The sequence below is a fragment of the Amia ocellicauda genome, chromosome 2, assembly GCF_036373705.1.
Source record: "Amia ocellicauda isolate fAmiCal2 chromosome 2, fAmiCal2.hap1, whole genome shotgun sequence".
NCBI classification, from domain to species: domain Eukaryota; kingdom Metazoa; phylum Chordata; class Actinopteri; order Amiiformes; family Amiidae; genus Amia; species Amia ocellicauda.
This window is the reverse complement of record NC_089851.1, coordinates 23301546-23322644: the sequence shown is the minus strand read 5'-3', so window position 1 is coordinate 23322644 and position 21099 is coordinate 23301546. Positions and strand designations below refer to the sequence as shown.

At 36.3% G+C, this 21099-nt stretch overlaps 1 protein-coding gene across 2 annotated transcripts in view; it reads right to left on the bottom strand.

The window, feature by feature from the left end:
• Positions 1-21099, bottom strand: part of sema5a (sema domain, seven thrombospondin repeats (type 1 and type 1-like), transmembrane domain (TM) and short cytoplasmic domain, (semaphorin) 5A) — a 131686-nt gene that overhangs the window by 45811 nt on the left and 64776 nt on the right. For both annotated transcript variants that reach the window (XM_066721387.1, XM_066721396.1), the window contains exons 5-11: positions 18545-18607; positions 15247-15345; positions 12663-12876; positions 9056-9341; positions 8285-8420; positions 3054-3258; positions 94-301 (exon numbers count right to left, since the gene is read on the bottom strand). In XM_066721387.1, coding sequence (XP_066577484.1) covers positions 94-301; positions 3054-3258; positions 8285-8420; positions 9056-9341; positions 12663-12876; positions 15247-15345; positions 18545-18607 — 1211 coding nt within the window. The remainder of the gene's footprint in view (positions 1-93; positions 302-3053; positions 3259-8284; positions 8421-9055; positions 9342-12662; positions 12877-15246; positions 15346-18544; positions 18608-21099) is intronic.

Below are 21099 nucleotides of genomic sequence, written 5' to 3'. Positions count from 1 at the left end.
TAAATATACAACGACAAATCGAGACACGGAAAATTAAACTGGATTTGTCTGACACATTTTCAGTCCCATTAATGACTGCGGTCGTGTACTCACTCGCGTGTTTTATGGAAATTGCAGCGCATCAGTGGGATCTTCAGCACCTGGTCCCTGAGGCCTACAAACAGTATGCTCCGACTGTGCAGAATCAGAAGGCTTCTGATGGGCTGCCTTTTTCTTAGGGGAAACAGTTCGATTTCATCCAACAAACAGCTGCTCACGGACTGGTTCAGGGGAGACAGCACTTTCTTGATTGTGCCATAGTCTAGCAAGAAAGAGAAAGTACAAAAGCACTGAAAAACTTTCCTCAGCGAGAGACACACAAGAAAGGAGCCGAGTGAAATTGTGATAAAAGGGCTTTAATGTTTAAGAGCCGTTTGGGAAGTAGAGGATCTCCAGACAGATTAAACAGTCTGCCATTCCCTGTAAGGCAGACTAAAACATTGATTTGCTACTGTGCTTTCAAAAAATAAACAGAGGCTCAGTGATTAACCATTCCTGGAAAACTGCTGTCCACACATCACTGAAAGGTCAGAAACCATGATTTAAAACACCACCACAGTATTTGACTTTACCCAGCGGAGAGGGGGGGGAATGAATTACAGAAAACCTATAAACTTCTGTGTATCAGCATTCTTAAAGGCACTTAGTTTGGCACAGTCCGATTATATTTACTTTGTAATTTTGATTTGAAGGGGAATTGTTAACTTGCTCTAATTCAAAATTGATTAGCACCAAATTGATTTATTTATTTGACCAAAGTGAAAGGGTTCAGATCTTCTAAGTAAACAAAAGATACAAAATGAATGTTAATGTAATGTGCCAGATGCCAGAACCCTTATATTCAAGAAAGTAAAGGCAATTCAAATACAACTTCCCAAATTTAAGTCACAAAATGCTGAAAATTCAGAATAAATGTACCTTCATACTCTTGGAACCCTTAGCAATACCCTTTGGGAGCCAATATCTGCAACATAATTCCAGGCCTCCTTTCCAGATCCCATTAGTATCAAGGGACATCTAATTTCACTTTGCTAAGCCTCCATAAGATAAACAGTGATGGGCAGGATCCAGGCTTGACAAGGCAGCTTATGGCTCATATAAAGGAGTAGCCAAGCTGAGCCCAACACTCAGTCCCCCCACAGTCATCATTAATCAACTGCTCTATCTGCTCGGATGTCTATAAAGTTAACCTGAGAATTGCAACACATTGTAGTGGTTTGTTATTCGTAAATAAATCAACTAATACCCAGAACTGTATGACATGAAAGTATTCAATCTTGACATTTTTCATCAAAGATAATTCAATCTCTGTTTTAACTTATCATATGGGTAACATTAGTATATAAAAACATACGTATTTATTATGATTATTATGATGTTTATTATTATCTTTGTATTTATAATTGTCTGTAAAAAGGTATTTAAGGTTAATCCAAATGCAGTGCCTTGGCATTTTATTGTTTATTGTTATTGTAGAAAAAAGGCAATCTTTTCAAAGAACTTAATTACCCCCGATACTTCAGTATGATTCAGAATAAAAAGAAGTGCTTCTAATCATGTTTCAGCCCTGTGGACATATTGGTTTGTTAAAAGTTATGGTCAAATTTTCCCTCTAATGCATTAAATCAGGAGTAAATGTCAAACACTAATTGCCTCAACTAAGCTTTGTCGGTATGCATTTTTTAATTGTCATGGCAGTGTCTTATTTTTAAAGTTTTATTAGGGTCTGATTAGCAAGCTGAAATTCTGTTCAAATGGTTCTAGTTTTACAGCACATTAATTATATAGCCTGAAACAAAAGACGGTCATTGTGCTTTCAATGGCAAAATAACAACAAAATACGTATATAGTATCCCGAGTATAAGCTTGTATTGTAGTAGCTGCTTGTATAGTAGCAAGCTAGTTGGCTGCTGTCTGGGGGGGGAAGTAGGGCCTGTTTTTCATTACCTTCTACTCTGTTCTTGACAGGTGACTGGCTGCAATTTCATGCTGTTACCAAGTGGGCAGGTAAGAGTAGCAGGGAGCTACAGGAGTTTGCACAAGGATTGAACATATGGAGGACACATGTTCACATTTAGAGATGACTTTGTCAATAAAAGAAAGCTTTGAAATCTTTGAGAGCTGCCACATATTTAATGCCCTAATTTTGCGTGTGGAACGGCCTGCTGTAGGTCGAAAACAAAAGGGTCGAAAAAATAAAACAAAGAATAGAAGTTACTGTACTTTTCTGCATCTCTTTTTTTAAGGACCAGGCCACGTTTTTTTAAATACTTGACCAAATAGAGTGTTTTACTGTCTGGTTTATACCTTTGCTTGTTATGTAATGTATCTTGTTATGAATGCAGTATCCTCTAGTAGTTGCTGAAAATGGACAACCTAATTAACAGTCTGTGGTAGTTAAATATTCAGTCGCTGAGACGTACATTTTCAAATTATGCAGAATTATTACTTCTGACGTGATTCGCATTATTTGTTACACATCTAATTTCATGCCAATATATTAATCTGCAGTGATTACATTGTAAATCGCTTTACTACTAAATAACCTATTTACTTTTACCTGCTCCTTCAATGTATTGTTTTAAAGTTACATCATCATTATAATGTCGGAAATTATTTTAATCAAATACGCAGCTGATCTGAATACATCTGAATTGTTAGAAAGCCCAGACTTTGAAAAAACAGCATTGTGAAAGATCTCTCCCATTTGAAATTCAGCTATGGAGAAGATGTCCTGAATTATTTGTGGGACAGATACATTTAATCAGGAAGCTGTCTTCGGTCTGTCTCAGTGATCCACAGTCACAGATTAATTTTCATTTCAGTGGGTAGTTTTTAAGAACATACATTTGTAAAATCTTAATCTAAGACTCAGTTATTATTTTGGTATTACTGATAAAAGACAGCTGTGATACTGATATTGTACTTTTTCACTTATAATGGGGGACTTTCAATGTCTAAGGGGGGAACAATACAGAGCTTCCTTAGTTCATTGCGGTCTGGAAATGAGATACCTGTTGCGAGGTAAATGATGTGGAACAGCATGTCTTTGCCCTGCACCACATCCACTGTGATGTGTGAGAAGCGAATGTTGTCCTCCATGAAGTAGGGGATGGGGGTGATGGGCTGAACCACTTCGTGCATCAGTATGAATTTCTGTGCGTCTTGCAGGTTCCGCTCTGTCAGGTTCACATTGGACCCGTAATCTATAGTTCCACACTGAAAGGGAAGAGTAAGTAAGTACATAAACACGTGTCATTGCGTCTCACACATCTGTAACATCACACAAAATCAACAGAGCAGGACAGAGCTTGTGATTATTTTAGGGAAATAAAAAACTCACCGAAAGTCAGTATTTAATCATTGAAAGATAATATAAAGTTCTAAGTTCTTTTGTTTTGTAATTCAGAAAATAAGCATTCAGTCTGTCATTTTTAGTAACTATAGGATTGCCCCATTACACTGCTGAAGAATATTGGTTTGTTTAGCTTGTTGTCTGGTGTAACAAGTCTTTATCTTTTAATTTTCCATCATTCTTCCTTTTAAGTCTGGTACTGGTTCTAATTAATGCAATCTGTGCATGAAACTCTATCCCTCACATAACATTACACAGTGTTAAATCCCAATGCTCACTTCATAACAATGTGTTGTATTTTAAGACAATTTATTATTCTGATTCTTGAAGGTTTTTCTCCTCACTTCCTTTGCCTAATTTACCCCAATGCATCTTAGTAACAAATAAACAAATTGAACCCACTGTCAATCATGTCATCTAGACATTCCACTCACACAGTTCAAATCCTTCGAATCCTTCAAATTCTGTATTACTTTTCATTTAACCTGGAAGTAACAATTTGAATACTCTGTTCAACACTGTTCTTTTTTCCTGCTGTAGGAGGCATAGGGGAGGACTTGTAGTATACATAGGTCAAATACTTTTCTCTTGAGGCAAGTGGGCAGATTTTCTTTCAATAATGTGTGGTTTCTTTCAAATGCACTCTATCCTGTTTTTTTCCCTTCTTTTGATTTTGTCCGTAAGATCTCGATCTGCGTTAATTTGTTGGCCAAGGTAGACATACATATATCAGCTCTCTCCCTTTTATTATTTCTTGAATTAAAATAAATAAAAAGCATTTTCATTACATTTGACAATAACCTTTATGGTTGTTTGGATGAACATTTACACATTCCAAAGAATGGCCAATGTTTTTCTAATTCACTTTTGCTCTGCAGCTGTACACCTACATTTCAAAGGATTTAATCAACTGCCTTGCAGAAAGTATCCACAGGCATAATTTATACTGGAGTCCCTCTTGGTTTTAGAGGAAAACATCAGTTATTTAGATGAATTGTGACAAGGCTTTTAGAGTAAAATAAAAAGGTTTATATAATGCAAATATCAAGGCTCAGAATATTAGAATTTAGATATTAGAAAAGATTAGGCTGTGCCATTGCAATAGATTGTAAATAATGCTAAGGTTAATAATAAATGATGAAACCTCAGTCTGCCACAACCTTTGTGTGTATTCACAAGCTGAGTGAGATAAAAGACTCTTTAATAATATTGGCAAAGAAAGTGCTCCCAGACATCTGAGTGACAGTTTTGTAATTCCAGATCAGAGGAGAACTGATTCTGTTCCTTGACTTTAATTTTAAACTGTAAACCTTGAAAATCTTACAGATCCTTCAAGAGCAAATAAATTAAAACTTCTATTTAACTTTCACCTCTGTTGTATATATTACTTAGTTCATTTTTAATATATCCTAGGACACTCTGATGAAAATAAGATTTCCTTGTCTTACAGATAAGTACAAGAGTCTACCAGATTTAAACAATCATCTCTAAGTGAGACATAGTGAATATAATTTAAATACTAATGTGGATTAGTTTACATTATATATTATGCATAATACCTGGCTTGGGATGTTTTGATTATCGTGGATGAGGACTGAATTTATTAAGTTCATGACTTGAATGGGCATAGTCATAGTTTATTTAACTAGGAATGGAGAAGTAAAATATTAAGATTTTTATTCAGTTGAATAAAAAATCAGGGTAAAAATCTGTGTACACAGTTTCTGTCTAAGTGAGTACTCTGTTCTGGATGTAGGTGTTCTGTGTATTTTTATTTGATTTTATTTCCAGAAAATCCTGACTTACACGATCTCCCTTGTGAAACTCTGCAACTGCAGATCAGTCAGGGCAAGAACACTCCATAACACTCAATCTTGGACCTTCCCCAAGTGAGTCTGCTAAATTGTGGAAATTTTCTCTGAATTGTGTATTGATTTAATGACCTATCTCCACTGGAGTGGAGACAACAAAACTCATTTTACTTTCGCCCTGAGGTAAAGCCAAATGCCGCTCTCAAGAGGTTAAAGACTCAAAAGGTTAGTGAAATAACCACATTGCCACCTAGCCCTGAAAAGAGCACTGGTTTGGGTGCTGTTCGGATGATGAATGCCTTAAGTAGTTGAGGATGTCCTATCGTGGCATGTGTCCATTGTTACTCTGTTATCACTTCTCTTCTAAAGTAGTCTCTGAAAATGCTTTACAAAACAGTTGGCAATCAATACCTTAGATTAAAATGAATTATTTGTATTATGTTCTCATAAATGAGAAAGCAATGTGCGTACGACAGCTACACCTAATTTTAAATATGGACATTTGCACTTGCTCTGTGTATTGAAGTGAGTTTCTGAATGTCTAACACACATGCACATGACTTGTGACTAGTGGGACTGTTTTGTTTCCCAATTAATCATGTGAAGTTAAAGTTGGCAACTGGAATATCAGAGTGATCCAAATAGTATTAATCATTCCTCACCAAACGGTATACATAACAGTTTAATAACAACAAAGACACCAAAAGACACTGCCATTGATTAGTTTTTGCCTTGTTCTCTTTTGATATACAGACTAAATTAAAAGATTAAGGAATAAAATTAGGCAATATTTTGGGTTGCCCTCCATTCTCAGTTTGACAAGATAATTTGCACACTCTTTCAACAACTGGTATAAGCTTTAAGGTCACTATCTATTCTGTAAATTGATTACGAAGAAGAGTTATTTAATTCAGACCAGCAGATGTACTGACATGGTAATGGCATAGACTGTTTGGTCTTTTTTTTTATTAAATGTTTCCCTATACAATCATTAAGTTAACTCAAGTGCTGCATTTTTAAAGTAGAGATGACTAAACATTAATTTCAACAAAGTGAATAAAAAAGGCACAGTTTAATGATTAAATAGAAAGATCAGGGAAGACAGAATTAATCCAATGTCTCCGCTTTCATAAGTAATGATGATCATTTAAATACAGCAGTAGACATTTTTGTTCCTTCAAAAATGATTTCCATATAATTCCACTGATGAGTATTTATGTGAAAATTATTTACAATTTGAGAAGGAAAAAAGTCTGTATAATAATATCTCTATTTGGTATACATCAATGTAAGAACCGCATAAATGCATGTCTACAAAATTGATAAATGGTGGATGAAGATTTCACTGCAGCCTGGATATGGTATGGGTTTGAAAAATATATAAAATCTATCATTCCAACTTTTTTTCTGTGATAAAAAGACGCTAATAAATTCTATGAAGTGTACATATCTATAGCACAGCATTACAAACCAGGATGGCTGCCAGTACCTAAAAAGAAAACCAAGTACTTGGTCTGATTCATTTCAGTACATCATGCCTGCTGTCAAAACTGCATAACTGTACATGCTGATACAGGAAAAACTGCAGATATAGAACATTTGTGAACCAACACAAGATTCTTCCATTTTCTAATGGATCTTAGAGAGACTTAAATCTCATAAATCCAGAGTAGCTTAACCAGCTTGCTATCCAACTTGAGCTGGCAACTTCACAGTAAGCATTTTTAGATATCCTCATTCAATTCACTGCAAGTACTGGCACCACCACTGAAACCAAATTAAGCATTTTCCGATGACTAAAAGGCCATATTTCCCTCACTTGAATAAAGGAATGTCCACACAATCATCTCAACTAATAGTTTTTAAATATGGAAATTCAGAGAAACATGAATGCTCTATACCCCACTCAAAGTCATATTACAGTAAAATACCTAAAGCATTCAGTTGATTTAAAATAATCAATGATTCTGACATCAAGGTAACACATGATTGCATTGGTGGCATAGTTTCTGAACTGTGTTTGTCACTGGATGTAAGTAAGAGTCACCCTTACACAATCTTACCCTAATTCCAATTGTACACAATATAATATTTCTCAGTTCTGGTCCTCTTAGGTATTTTATTTACATTACAATGCACTGTATAATTGAAGAGACTTGCTTTTACTACTGTAAAGAATATAGTCAACGTTAGATACTTGAAAACTATAAATAAATATCAACAAAATGTTTGTATTTCTGGAAATTCTGAAGGGGGTGGATGATGAAATTTTAGCTAAGTCACAAATATTGACTTTGTAACTGGTAGTGTATTACTAAATATACTAAACAGATTGTATGACTAATCAGTGGGCATTTTTTTAAATATATAATTATAAGCTTAAACATACAAATATAATAGTATGGCTACATACGTAGAAACTTGTAGATATTACCTGTATTATTAATCTTCTACGCTTTATTGATGAATTGCTTAAATATGCAACCTTCCTGAAGTCTGCTTTTGAAAAATAGCATGCTCTTTACACTAATACATTCTGGAAGTCAGACAATTGATCCAATTAAACAACAAATACATCATTTATATTAATCATTATTTAAGTTGTAAAAACCTCCTTTGATTGCAAAATACAGTCGACATAATTTTGCAATCAAAGCTGTTTTTTACAATGGAAAAATATAAAACCAGGGAATCAATGAAGGACAGTAGAAGAGATTGAAATTGCGATTGCTTTCTGAACAATAAAGCCATCCTCTCACTCACAATAACAAGACAACAAAAGAACGTGAAGGAAAATACACCTGAAAATGAGCTCCAAATATTGAATGACTGTTTCATAGTCATCACCACCAGCTAAAAAATGTGTTTTTAAATGGAGTCACCAAGGTTTAGGGAAGTAATATCAAGTACCGAACAAGCAGCACTTTCCTGTTACTTTTGGAAAGCAGTTTCCGAAATTTTATCCCAACCAAAGAAGAAAAGCCAATTTTCTGGTGTTAAGGTTTTAGCACGCAATTTACTGCAGCACTTCAGCAGGCAGCTGCTTCATCATTTAAAATGTCCAACTCTGGATATTTACCTGGAAGTCAGGGTTTGGGTTTGGATAAGGCAGCCAGGCAGATCGTGAGTTCTCCTGGTATTTGAATGGTCCACTGAACGCTTGGGTAATTGCACTGAGATTGAAAACACACACTGCTGAGGCGGCAATGCTGTTCCTAAAAGAGGGAATTCGGTAAGACTCAGTCAGCAGACAGAAACCCCCTCTCTCCGGGGGTCTGATACACTTGCTAACAATAATTCTAAATTACAAACATGTTATTAACTACTTATCAGGTACATATTGGATTTGATTTTTGGTTTATTTCACTTGTAAATAGATTAATGGTATTATAATGTAATCAGGTCAACTGATCAAAAAATATTTTGTGAAAAACATACACAAATACAAATAATATAGTAAACCAATGGTATTGTTTAATTTAAGTGGTAAACCTGCATCTACCACATAATCTGCCAAGAATAATTTTTGGGGGAATTTATTATTTAACCAACATTGTGTCTACCACTTTATTCACTGGAATGCACTAGTAAAAAATAATTTGTATGTTTGTGTATTTAAGTGAATAATAACACACACACACAAACGCACGCACACACACACACACACACACACACACACAATTAAATTAAATGCAGTTAAGGAATGTGGTTAGCAATGCAGCTGCTGATTTTATTGCTTAGAGACAAATGAACACAAATCAAATCACTTCTGATTGGGCCACAGTCCTTCAGTTATGGAAGAAGCTCTTAGATACTTCAACTTCCAGCAGGACACCAGGGTGGCACTTACACATTAGTGGTGAAGATCCCATAGAGAAGGTCAAGCTCGGGTAGGAAGAAGGTGCCCTGTAGCTCATTGTAGTAAAAAGGTATCTCTCCAGGGCGTGAGCAGTTCAGACGGGCTTTCATGAAGGTAGTCCATGTATCCTCCAGGAGGAACCGTCCCCCAACGTCATTCTTACACATCCGTGCTCCTCGGGAGAAGATAGTTTTGCCGCAGTCGTGCTCCACAGCATTCTCCCGGAAGAAGAAATAGGTGAAATTTCCAATGTCGTAGGAAGACACAAAGTTGGGCTCTACAAAAGACATCAAAATAAAAGTTACTCTCAGTATGACAATGTTATAGTACTGAGCAATGCATTCATACATATATGTTTGCAAATATGTCACTCGGTTAGCAGGGTTCATGCGTCTATCGAATAAATTAAAAGCTTCCTGTGTTACATGATCCAAAAGGGTCCTTGCCCCCCTCCTTTGATTATTATCAGGTCCAAAACAAATATTGTTCCTGGACTGTTCAAGCTGTGGGATTAAGGTAGAGGTTCAACAGTATTGAATGTACAGTGTTTATATTTACAATAAATTTAAGCTTGACTTAAATAAATGTGACAGTGCTGGCCTGTGTATTCATCTGGTCCTTTGCACCACATGAAAAAAAATCAATGTGCTGTAAAAAAGTATATTAAACCTTTGGTGAAGGGTTGCAACACATGCCGTATTTCATGGTTTTAATTTATTTTTCAATTTTCCTCTAATGTGTATCAGATAAAATTCCTCACCGGCAGATGGAGAATGACCTCCCTTTTTTACTGAACAAGTGAAGCAAGTTATTCAATGCTGTGCTTAAATTGCAGGTAGGATGTGAGATCCACCTGAACTAAGAGAGCAGTATACTTTATGGGTTGATTTAAAAATAAAAATAAAATGTTAAAAAAGTAAACAAAAAAAGTAATTTGGAAAATTGTGGTTTTTAATCATGTTGATATCAAAGTATTTTATTTATTCTTTGGGCTTGAAGTCCCACCCTACTACTACAAAGACAATTTCACTGTAAACAACCCAGGGTGAGGTTGAATTTACATACTGTAGCATCAGTCACAGAACAAACCACTTTTCTGGCGGGAACAGAGCACTGCACAGCTCTTGCTGATGGCTCCATATGGTGCAGATATTCATGTAGGGAATTTTTATTTACAGGCTGTATGCATATTGATACTCCCTAGACCTTCAATACAACCACGCTGGGAACAAGAAAGCCTGTATGCTGAAAAACCAGCCAGCTTGTCAACTCTTTGTACTTATCATAATGTGAGCATTCCCTTGGCAAATCATGGTAATAAAAGAGTTTAGAAAAAAAAATCCACCCACACATAAATAGCATTGTGTGTATCTTGAACACTTTGCTAACACCTATGCCAACAGGCATTTCGAATTAGTACATTTCTGTGTATACTGTGGTATCTCGGGGGTGGCGGCCATGACAGGGACTCAAACCCCGGGCTCCTGCACCATAGTGCAGCAATCTTACCACATCACTAAAAGGCCCAGGCCTCTTAGTGAAGCTCGAGATCGCTACACTATCCTCTGGCACAATATATTTATATTTTCATGCTTAAAAAATAACAGTGAATTTACAATGAAAGTAGATTTTCATAATTTAAATGTATTCAAGTATGTGTCCTTAAAATGTTACTAGCAAACTCACGACTTTACTTAAAAAAGATGGAATATTAGACTCCAGTAAAACTGCAGACAGATGTGTTGTGTTCATTTTTTACAACAAGCCTGCATGTGTTTTCACCCGTCTGTTGTAAGAAATTAGATTTGCCTATTATGGATGTTGCCTCTATGAAGAATAATTCTCTCAGGGGCTCAGTCTTTTGTTATTGCGGTCAGCTAAGTTAGGTCTAAACCATTTGTGTTTTATTTTTTTGCCACATTATCCACAGCGGTTGGCCAGACGTGGATTGTAATTATGTTCAATACCCCATGTATCTGGAGGGTAATGGTGGATTTTTTTTCTTAAGTGCAGAAGGGTACATTAATACGATAATAGAGGGCCATGGTTACTGCTTGAACTCATCTGAGGCCTAGAACAGAAATAATCTTTAAAACAAAAATAAACCAAAGGTCCTATCACTATTAACATGACCATACTGTAGACATTTCTCCCTGAAACTCATTCTTTCAATGAAGGCATACATTGTTTTACCGATGTGCCCTATCATTATTTGCATTCAGAGTATCTGACAGCTGCCCTTGCTCACATAAGTTGAGTGTATAAATAGATTTTAAATTGTATCTCTTCCCAAGAGGCTCTTTCACCCATGTGGACAAAGGGTGGTGTGGATGACACATTCCATGTTCCAGAAATATACTGGATAATAATCTGACCGAAATCAAACCGATAAAGCATTTATATTATTTTCCGCGATTTATCATGTTCAAAAGGGACCTGGGTAAACGCATGTATTATAGTCAAGCAGATCTCTCCTGACTGGCACAGGGAGCTTACTTTCACAGCTCTGCCAGGGCTCCTCAGACCTGACCTGACCGCCCCCCCCCCCGCAGTTCACTCAAGGGCCCCTCACACATTCATCAGCAACACAGTGTGCTGGAGCCTTGTGGACTGTGTGGAGAACATCAGCGAGGCTTGAATACGTGCCAAACTGAAGTCTCCCAAACTGAAATAAATAAAGAAACCTTAGCCTGCCCCGACCCGACACCCATTCAGAGACATTACCGCCACCTTTTCATTCTTCCAGAAATGTTTTGTATGTTTAAGGTCAATAGCGTGGATTGGTAAGACGACTCCAGAAGCCATTTCAGAGTGAATTGATAGGAGACAAGACCCACAACAACAATAAAACTGAAGAAAGTAAAGACTGTCAAGCAGGCTGTCTGATAATGCACTTGCATGCCTTCTGTCTAAATACAATGAAAGGTTCTTTTGGGATTTATTTTGTTGAAGGACCTCATTGATGAAGTATCTGGATAATAACTGTATATTCCAATAAGATGGTTTGTAGCTGATCAACGTGAAGAGTTGTACCAATTGTTTCTTTACTCTTTTGAACGTATGCATATTATTTAAAGTGTGGCTTGAGTGATTTTATTTTATTTTTTTAATACATAGAATAATAGAAATCTCCGGGTGTGAAATAATCAGACTCTAAATTTAATTACTTAACAAGGCTTTTAAATCAGAGCTGTGTTTTGGGTTTGTATTTTGGCTGGTCAAAATATATCAAAACATATCCAAATGGAATCAGTGCGGCTAGGTTAAAGTTTAAATTGAGCCGGCATTTCATTCCAGCAAGAATACACTGACAGAGAAAAACGTCTGTATATCATTTGTTCAAACATTTTTTACTACCCTTAATCCACGTTAATACACGTTTCTTTGGAGAATAGTCTGTGATTCATTTCAATAAAGCAAAGATATTGATCGTGTGAGTTGGAGTTAAGCAGGGAACAGTTTAATAATATTAATAACTTTCTTAAAATAGATCGCTTTTCACTTCATAAGTAAATACATCCCTCACACATTCTGCTGAACTTCAGCAGCTACTCAGAGATCACATTCCTATATTATCAGTCGTTTTCCTCCTGCTCACCATTAAGCCACTTGGAGTTGTACTGTGCCGTGCGAAGGGGAGGCAGTCCTCCCAGGCTGCGATAGATAGCCGGATCCCTCCCAGGGAAGTCCATGGCCGTGGCTGCATACAGCTCTCCATTTGAGGTAATCAGTGCTGTGGAGTTGTGCAGGGGATTGTAGGGGCAGCGCGCCATTCCACTTATCTGGTCATGGATTTCACTTAAGTTGCTGAGCTGCAATATTAGAAGTGAAAAGAAAAAATACATGTAAATGTGTAATACACAGCATACATTGGAAAAATACTAATAGTACCTGTATGTACCATATGTATGTATGTACACAGACAGACAATCGAAAGACACTTCGACATTTCAGAGAGATAGCAGTTCTTGGCGACCCTACATTTCTGTACCACAGTACTTCATATCTTTCTCACTTCTCTTCTCTCGCAAGTTTGACTAATACATCATTCAGGCCCCTTCATAAAATTGATGATTACAGTTAAAGAATTTTATTATCCCTTTTTAAAACGTTGAACAGCTGAATGGGATGACAAAATCATAGCATGCTCTTAAAACATAATGGGGGTTCATCTATTGAAAGAGAAGACATTTAGTGGAAGTAATATTTTAAAAACAAAGATGACAGATAGTAGACAGGCTTTAACAGACAGTGGCACCAAGCTGCTGCAGAAGCTGGTCCCACATGTCCATTATATGTTTTGGCAAGGCACATTTGGTAACCACATCAATATGGGAATTTGTTTTCAGAGAAGAAAACATTTACATCACATTAATTATTTCTGTCTAAAGGTATTGATGTAGTTTGAAGTGGCAGCTACCGTTCCTCTGGTTGTGAATATTTAAATGTGTGTGTGAATGGTTTGACAGGCTAACCAGCCCAAAGACGAGCCCCCTGGCTTCAATCTTTACCTCTTTATATTTTGAAAAATTTGCTACTTTTTAATCTTAATGTTTTCCTTACATGTGACTGTTCTTTGTATCCAAATTATATTGTTATTATTCATCTGTCCCCATTTAAAGGAGGGAAAACAGACTAGTTATGTATGGGGTTTCTCTGATCTGAGAGGAACTGTTGTAGAGCATGTTTTGTCTAGGTGTAATAAATGTAATTCAAAATGTATTTTAAACTATTTTTGGATTACTTGATTTTTGTATGGTGTGCTATTATTTCTATTACTTCACTACCAAGTTGCATCAGAGGCGCTTTTACAAAAATTCCAACTTGTTCAACCTGTCCAAAAATATAATTATTATTGATTTTTATTTTTTGCTTTTGTATGTCACAGTACAAGCTTCCTGCTGCAACACTACAGGTGATTCAAACATGCAGTTATTGACTGTTGTGCAGAAAACTTGCAAACACTGGCAGCTGGGTTCAAAATCAGACTGGTATTCACAGAAAATAATTATCCTCTTTGATTTCTGAAGCTATAATTAGTGAGTTAAACCGTTTTCTGACCTACTTCCTCAGAATGGTTTGCCATCCACATTAGAACAAATTAGCATTTTCTACAATAAAATAAAAAAATTGAACCTTTGAGCTGGCTTATGGACCAAAGTAAGCACTCCCTCTAGATCTGACCAGGTATAAAGTGTTAGTCCATTGAAGGGTACTGTGAAGGAAGAAAGCCTGCTATTCATTGAAGTGTTTCTTTAGATAAATGCTGAATTTCTCCAGGGATGTCAGCCCGGCACCTTTCATGAGTATTAAAAGAAGAGGGGAAGCATCTCTTCAGGGCTCATGCTGCTGTACTTGTGTGACACATTGAATGACTTTCCTGCATTGATGGCCTTTTATTTAAGGAGTCTGTTTTATTACCCACTACATCAAGATACACAAGGCTACATTATTTACTCAATTTTTATTAAGGCTATCTGTATGCTTCTTTTCTGTTATTAATGCTGTATGACTCCAGTTGCCAACGTAACACCTCTGTAAACATGATTGTCGCTTCTTTTTATTAGTTTTTATTTATTTATATCAATAATTTAAAGCCATCACTGATGGGTTACTTTCTTCACACATCTCAAGCTCTCCAAATTCTGTCATTGCTATAGAATTCAACAGGTCTGATTTGACTGTTTTGATCCACAAACAATTCTGTTACTACAAATCAAAATACGCTTTCTTTAAATGCATGAAATGACAACAGGAGAGTAGGCATTTGCCTGTTGTATTTGATTTCAAGTTGAATTGAGCGTCTTCTATTGAATGGAAAATCTGGTCATTTTATGAGTTAGAAATGATTTTATAGAAGAATCAAGCCGTCCATTAAGAAACAAGCAATTCCTTCCCCCATTTACCTCGATAGATGCCAACACTATTCATATGTAAATGTCACAGGACTTGGTAGTTATTCTTGAAGCTATCAATTAGTCAGGTTTGTCACATTTGTTTTGAAAGAAATAATTTGTTTTATTATAAATCCAATTCCCTGTCCACATAGTTCACTGGCAGATCTCAACAAAAGGCCTTTCTCATTTTATTTCAGGAAGGAAAGCACAGAAACATTGTACTGCTAATGGGCCTCATCCCTTCTTCCAAGGGAGGTGAGAGTGAAGCAAATTGATTTTCATTACCGTGCGATTGGTGCAAATGGGAGTAAATGCATTGGTTCCACAGGTGAAGAGCCAGTCCCCATTAACAAGAAGGACACGGATGTAATTCTGGCATTCCTCCTGCAGAGAAAAAAAGAAACATATATGTGATACACTTAACAGCAAAGCAAGGCCTGATAACTGTTTAAAAACAAAACAAAAATAAGAATAACTGAGTCCATTGTACCCAATGTATTAATTTCATAGTAAGCAGTGCATTTGTGCAAGTGTTTCACTTGACAAAATAACCATTTATAAATCACAGTTTTAAAAACAGGCAATAAGATGTTTCCCAAGTTATGGTTAAGGTCTATGGCTAGTTGCATACATATTGAAGACTCCTGCATATAAGGAGATATTTAATTATGACAATATCACTGTAATTATTGTGATTTTTACACTTTATATTTTTGGCAAATACCATTTCTGAGATTCTTCTCACTCACACATCTCACTTTACCTTGGAGTGTCATCACGATGCAATTCAACTTTCACCTCTACGGCAGTTCTCAAGAACACTTTATATATACACCTGATTATTTTCGTTTCAACAGTCCTCCTTATTTTTATTCTTATTATTACCTGCTGAATCACTTTCAGAGAAGCTTTCTAAGGGTTTCGACTGATATAAATCCACCTTGCCTTGCGGAGTGTACAAACACAAGAGCATATGATTTATTCCCATCACTGCATATCCTGTGTTGATTTAGTTGAGTTTCACAGGGTAGCAGCACAGAAATGGTGCATTATATTTTCATTAAGATGTCTGATACCTGTTAAAACAATCCACTGCTACATACCACCCTCAGCGTGAACAAAACAGACTTGATTTACATATTGCAGTGTACTAAAAAGCACAACATTTAGTATAAAGATATGTGGATTTATGTTGTGTCAAGTATAGGAGTATGCCTTGTTCTGGAAAGACTATGACAGATGCTGTAGATCCTCAGTGCAGTACAGAAACACTGTTATGCAATAAACAGGTATAAAAGAAAAATTCAAATAATACAAATTATATAGAAAGTATAATATGGTCATACTTGCCTCAGTGAGGTCTAGTATTAAAGGTCCAAGTTTTGCCTTGTGTTAAATCTCTTACATTTAGTTAAGATCCCTTAGTCTATTTATAAGCGGATTTAATCACAGATAATACAGATGCCACTTGTTTGTGTTTAATTGGCTAGCATGTAGTGACATTTCTCCCCTTTTGTGTGCACTTATCCAAGATCACCTGTTCCCCCAGAATTTCTCCTTTACAGGTTGTTGTTATACCGCTGCATCAGCTAGGGGAATCCAATTTGTACAGCGGCTGTCTTATACCATTCCCCACACTGTGCCACACCATAAATCCCCTGACCAGGAAGGTGATCCTCACAATCCACATTACAAAGCCACACCAATGAGCTGTAACCTCTTTGGTAGGATTGCCTTCATTAACAAGATGGAGAATAGTGTAATTTTGAATACATTATTTATGACATTATACATAATTTAAATTGGTTCCAAAATAATATTATTTCGGCAGCAGTGCTGTCACAAAACAGAAGAAAAGAAATCATAGGGCTCTTTTAAAGGACAAATGATGCATGTATTTTGTAACACAAGAGTGCTGCAGTTCACACAGAGTCCAGGCTCAGTAACAATGCGGCTCCACTGACGGGCCGCCATCCAGCTCTGATACAGGGCTGTGAACCAGGACTGGCTTAGCATACTCCAGTGCACATGAAGAGATTCACTTTCTAGCAAAGCTTGAAATAGACTGCTATGAATGTGAGAACCAAAGCTGTCCTGCCAGCTCAGCACTTGTGTGTCCATGCTGTTCTAATTCACTGAGCCTTTATAAACACTGATCACAAGTTGTGAAAAGGTCTGTTTGATGACTCCACCTTGTATTTCAAACAAGGCTTGTTTTCATTTTCTTTACCATTTTCTCTAATAAAATATATCAGTGGACTGTGTGATTCCCAAGGGGGCGATTTGTACATAGTACAGCTTTACTGTTAGATTATACCACAGCAGGGGTGTAGTAATGACTAGCCCACCACACTGATAAAGCTGCTAAATGTCTATATAAATGCTAGAATTAAAACAAAGTGTTAGCGCTAGATATATCTATACATAAAAAGCATAATCCTACAATTTATATACTGTAAGATTCCCAAAACATGAACTAGTAAAGAACTGGAATAGTTTTGTCTGCACGTCTGTCTGCAAAGGAATACATTTTCTCCCTGTAATCTTGAAACATGCAAGTTTACACTGGATGTGTTTTTATCTGTCCCTTTAAATATGGATGCATAAAACCATCACAAGTTTTTGTTTAAATAAATATATAGAAGATAAAAACACTTTAATAACAAGAAATTTACACTATTAGACTGGATAGGTTTTGACAGAACTCGATTTGCATTAACTGATTGGTCGAAAGTAACAAATTCATGCACAGTAATGCAAGGGGCCAAATTAAGTACCCCTTCTCTATACATGGTGCATGTGTGATTTACTATATTTGCTGTCCCGTATTTCCTAATGCTTTAGTGCTGTAGGGGCCAGCCCTATAGAGACATTTCGATTTCTCATTTGCCTTTACCTTGTGAGCTCGGTAGCTTGCCATTCGCTGTACTGATTTTTTCATTTTCATTAAATACACATCAGCTTTTACTGCATATTTAACATTGTCATGTCCAATCGAAATAAAGAGAAAAGATTTATACTTTTTTTTTATAGATATTTAGTTTTATTTTTTACTTTTTTCAAGTGGCACACTGGCCCACACCGGTCCCCCTGGCTCTTAATGACGGGCTGCCACTATATATCCCTGAGGCAGCAACAGCTTACACCAGGTATTATATAACCTGCAAATCTGCCGGGAATGTGACACTGAGAATTTAGAGATGATAAGAAGGATGGAGAGCTGCTAGAGATATTCTAGAGGGACAATAATGTGAAATACTATGAAGGTATTAAATTAAGTAACCAGTGAAGAAAACATACAAGAAGGTGGCTCTCTTCTTTCCTTATTTTTCAACCATCACAAATCATGTAATAGACCCAATCATTTGAAGACTCCCATTATCCGTGATATCCTCTCAGTCTGATTGTACAACAACGCTATCAGATTCGCTTCAAAACCTCGCCTTTTATTAGTTGCAATTTCAACATGTTCATATTCAAGAAAGTTGCACTGGGATCCCACGTCCTGTGGGGATTGGATTAAAACATTTTCAATTATTGAGCGTGGGATGTAAAATTGTAAAATGTACAATTGTTCACATACCTCAGACTTCCCTTTGCTGAAGCACGCTCTCTTTGTGGAGTCATCACACTGCCATTCAACACCCTGATGGACAAAAAGAGAATAAAACAATTTTTAAATTTAAGGAAAGTAATCGATCCATTTTGATTGTTCTTTTAAATAACTGGGTCTGGTAATTAATATAGTATAAAAACTTAACTTATTTACCAGTGACTTGAAGATAGAAATAAAATCTCCTTTTTTATAGAAAGACAACTATATTCTGGTACTTGAATTCCAATGCATTACTGTGTAAAGGATCATCAGCACAATTATGTGTTGTGTACTTGTTTATTTTCTTGTTAACCAGATGAAGAACAAAATAATCAACTTGCTTAATATCCTGGTTTAGATCTTAGAGTTGAAAGACAAAGGAGAGGATTTCAGAATAGTAATTTCCTTGCTGCTGGTTCTTGAAATGTATTCACTTTTAAACCATAGGATACAATTGCTATTTTATCTGTCCTCGATTGCCTAGAGAACTGAGAAAAGTGGAATTATTGATTGAAGAGAAGGTTTTGGAGGTCAACAGCAGACAACTGCCATTGTCTGTTGAAGTGAATAAACAAATCAATCGCAATTGCTTTTGAGATACCTGATTTATTAAGAAAAAATTTGAAAAGATAAATGTACAGTAGCAATTATTTTACAAGTGATTCAGAATAAATGTTTTCTTTTTCTCTCATTGCTTTCTGTTTTCCAGTTGAAACATGATGTCAAAATAAGCCTTGCATTTAGGATTAAAGTGTTCCCATTTACTTGTTATTCTGTTAGATAAATAATGAATCAAGGGATACATAACTCGCAAGCACAAACACATTTCAATTAAATTTGACAAAATAATAGTTTCCACAGGGTTTATGCTACAAAGGCTGAACATTAAAGCAAAAATGCATATGAACTATTTATTCATGCATCAGGACATTGGCAGGAAAATCACCTGTTTTGGAATCTTAACTTTTAGAAGGCTTTTTAAATTGATTAACATATTGATATCCCATTATGTGTCTTGTTTGAACATAACAGAAGTCACAAATAATTGTCCTTCAAGCCATCGGCTTTGTTTGTCTTCCAGTAGTCTATTGATACAAGCACTTCAGTGAACATTTTCAATGTCCCTCAATGTTGCATGCATACTTGCATAACTTAAAAGCCAAACTTCAAAAATAAAAAATAAATATTGTTGTTGCTCCTGAGCACCTCTCTCATAGTTCAGTGTTCAGTGTAGAGTTGTGGTCAAGCTATGTGCAACCTAAGCTACATTTAAAACAAGGATATGAACAAAAGCTATGTGAATTCAACTTCATTAAGAAAGAACCTCAGCGCTCCACTTTTATTGTGGAAAAGATGTGGACGATGGATCGTCATGCATGTCTTAATCAAACATTAGGGGCTTTAAATACTCTTCAATTATTCAATTAAACATCGAACTGCACAGCCACTGGAGGGGGAGAACACAAAAATTGCAAATGTGATATAGGTGTATTTAATCGAAGTGAAAAACATACAGTGGACTGAGACCGCTACATTTGTAACAGTTAAAACTGTATAAAACATATACAAACAATGTCATGCTTATCAAAGGGGAGCACTGTGCGGTGATTCAGACCACTGGGACAACTCGTCAATGTGGTCCGGACCTCAGCAAGTGTACACAGACGAAGACTTAAAATATATAATTTCAATGAGGCATAACTAGACTCAGTGCTTAACAGACTTAACCCCACTATTGTACGGAATAATAATAACAGGAAAAGCATAAATATTACAGTAATAACAACAAACACACATATGACCCATGCATTTGAAGCACCCCACTCGGGATTCGAACCACTTCACCTCCACAGCATTGCGTTCAGCCGCTACACCACAACACATAATCCACCTATGAATGAGGTTTAAAGCTGTTCTGAGGGGTTACGTCATTTGTAATGTGTTCATTATGCAGAATGAGTGTATTTACGAATAGGCACACGTAAAATATGCTAATATGAACATGTGTATGATTATTATGATTGTAGTTTGGATAGTTTTGTCAAAAAAACTAAAACAAATGCCAGCACATTCAGTTTGCTGTAAGAGCAGCAAACCCCTACTGGCACCTCAGACACACACTCATAACGGGCACTTCTGAGTGACAATTAACCTGAACCGCATGTCTCTGGACTGGGTGGAAATGGGAGGAAACCACAATACACTTAGAAAAGAAGTGAGATACGGAGAGAATAAACAAACTTCACAGAAGTGTAAGGCATTACGCAAATTTCAGTCCAGTGGGTAGTCTATACATCAACCAAGAAGTTGTGTTGTAATGAAGTTCAAGACAGTTTCAGGATCACTTAAATTATTGAAAGGCATAAAACAATTTGTCTGCATTAGCCTTGTTGAAAATAAACCCAAATGTGTTGACATCACTGCCCCAGTCTCAGCGTTGTCTCATGAAAATGACAACACTTCCGCTTTTTGATAGTGAGAGGTATGTCGTGATCACGAGTTAACGCGAAGTATTTTATCTCGTGATCATGACAAAACAACTC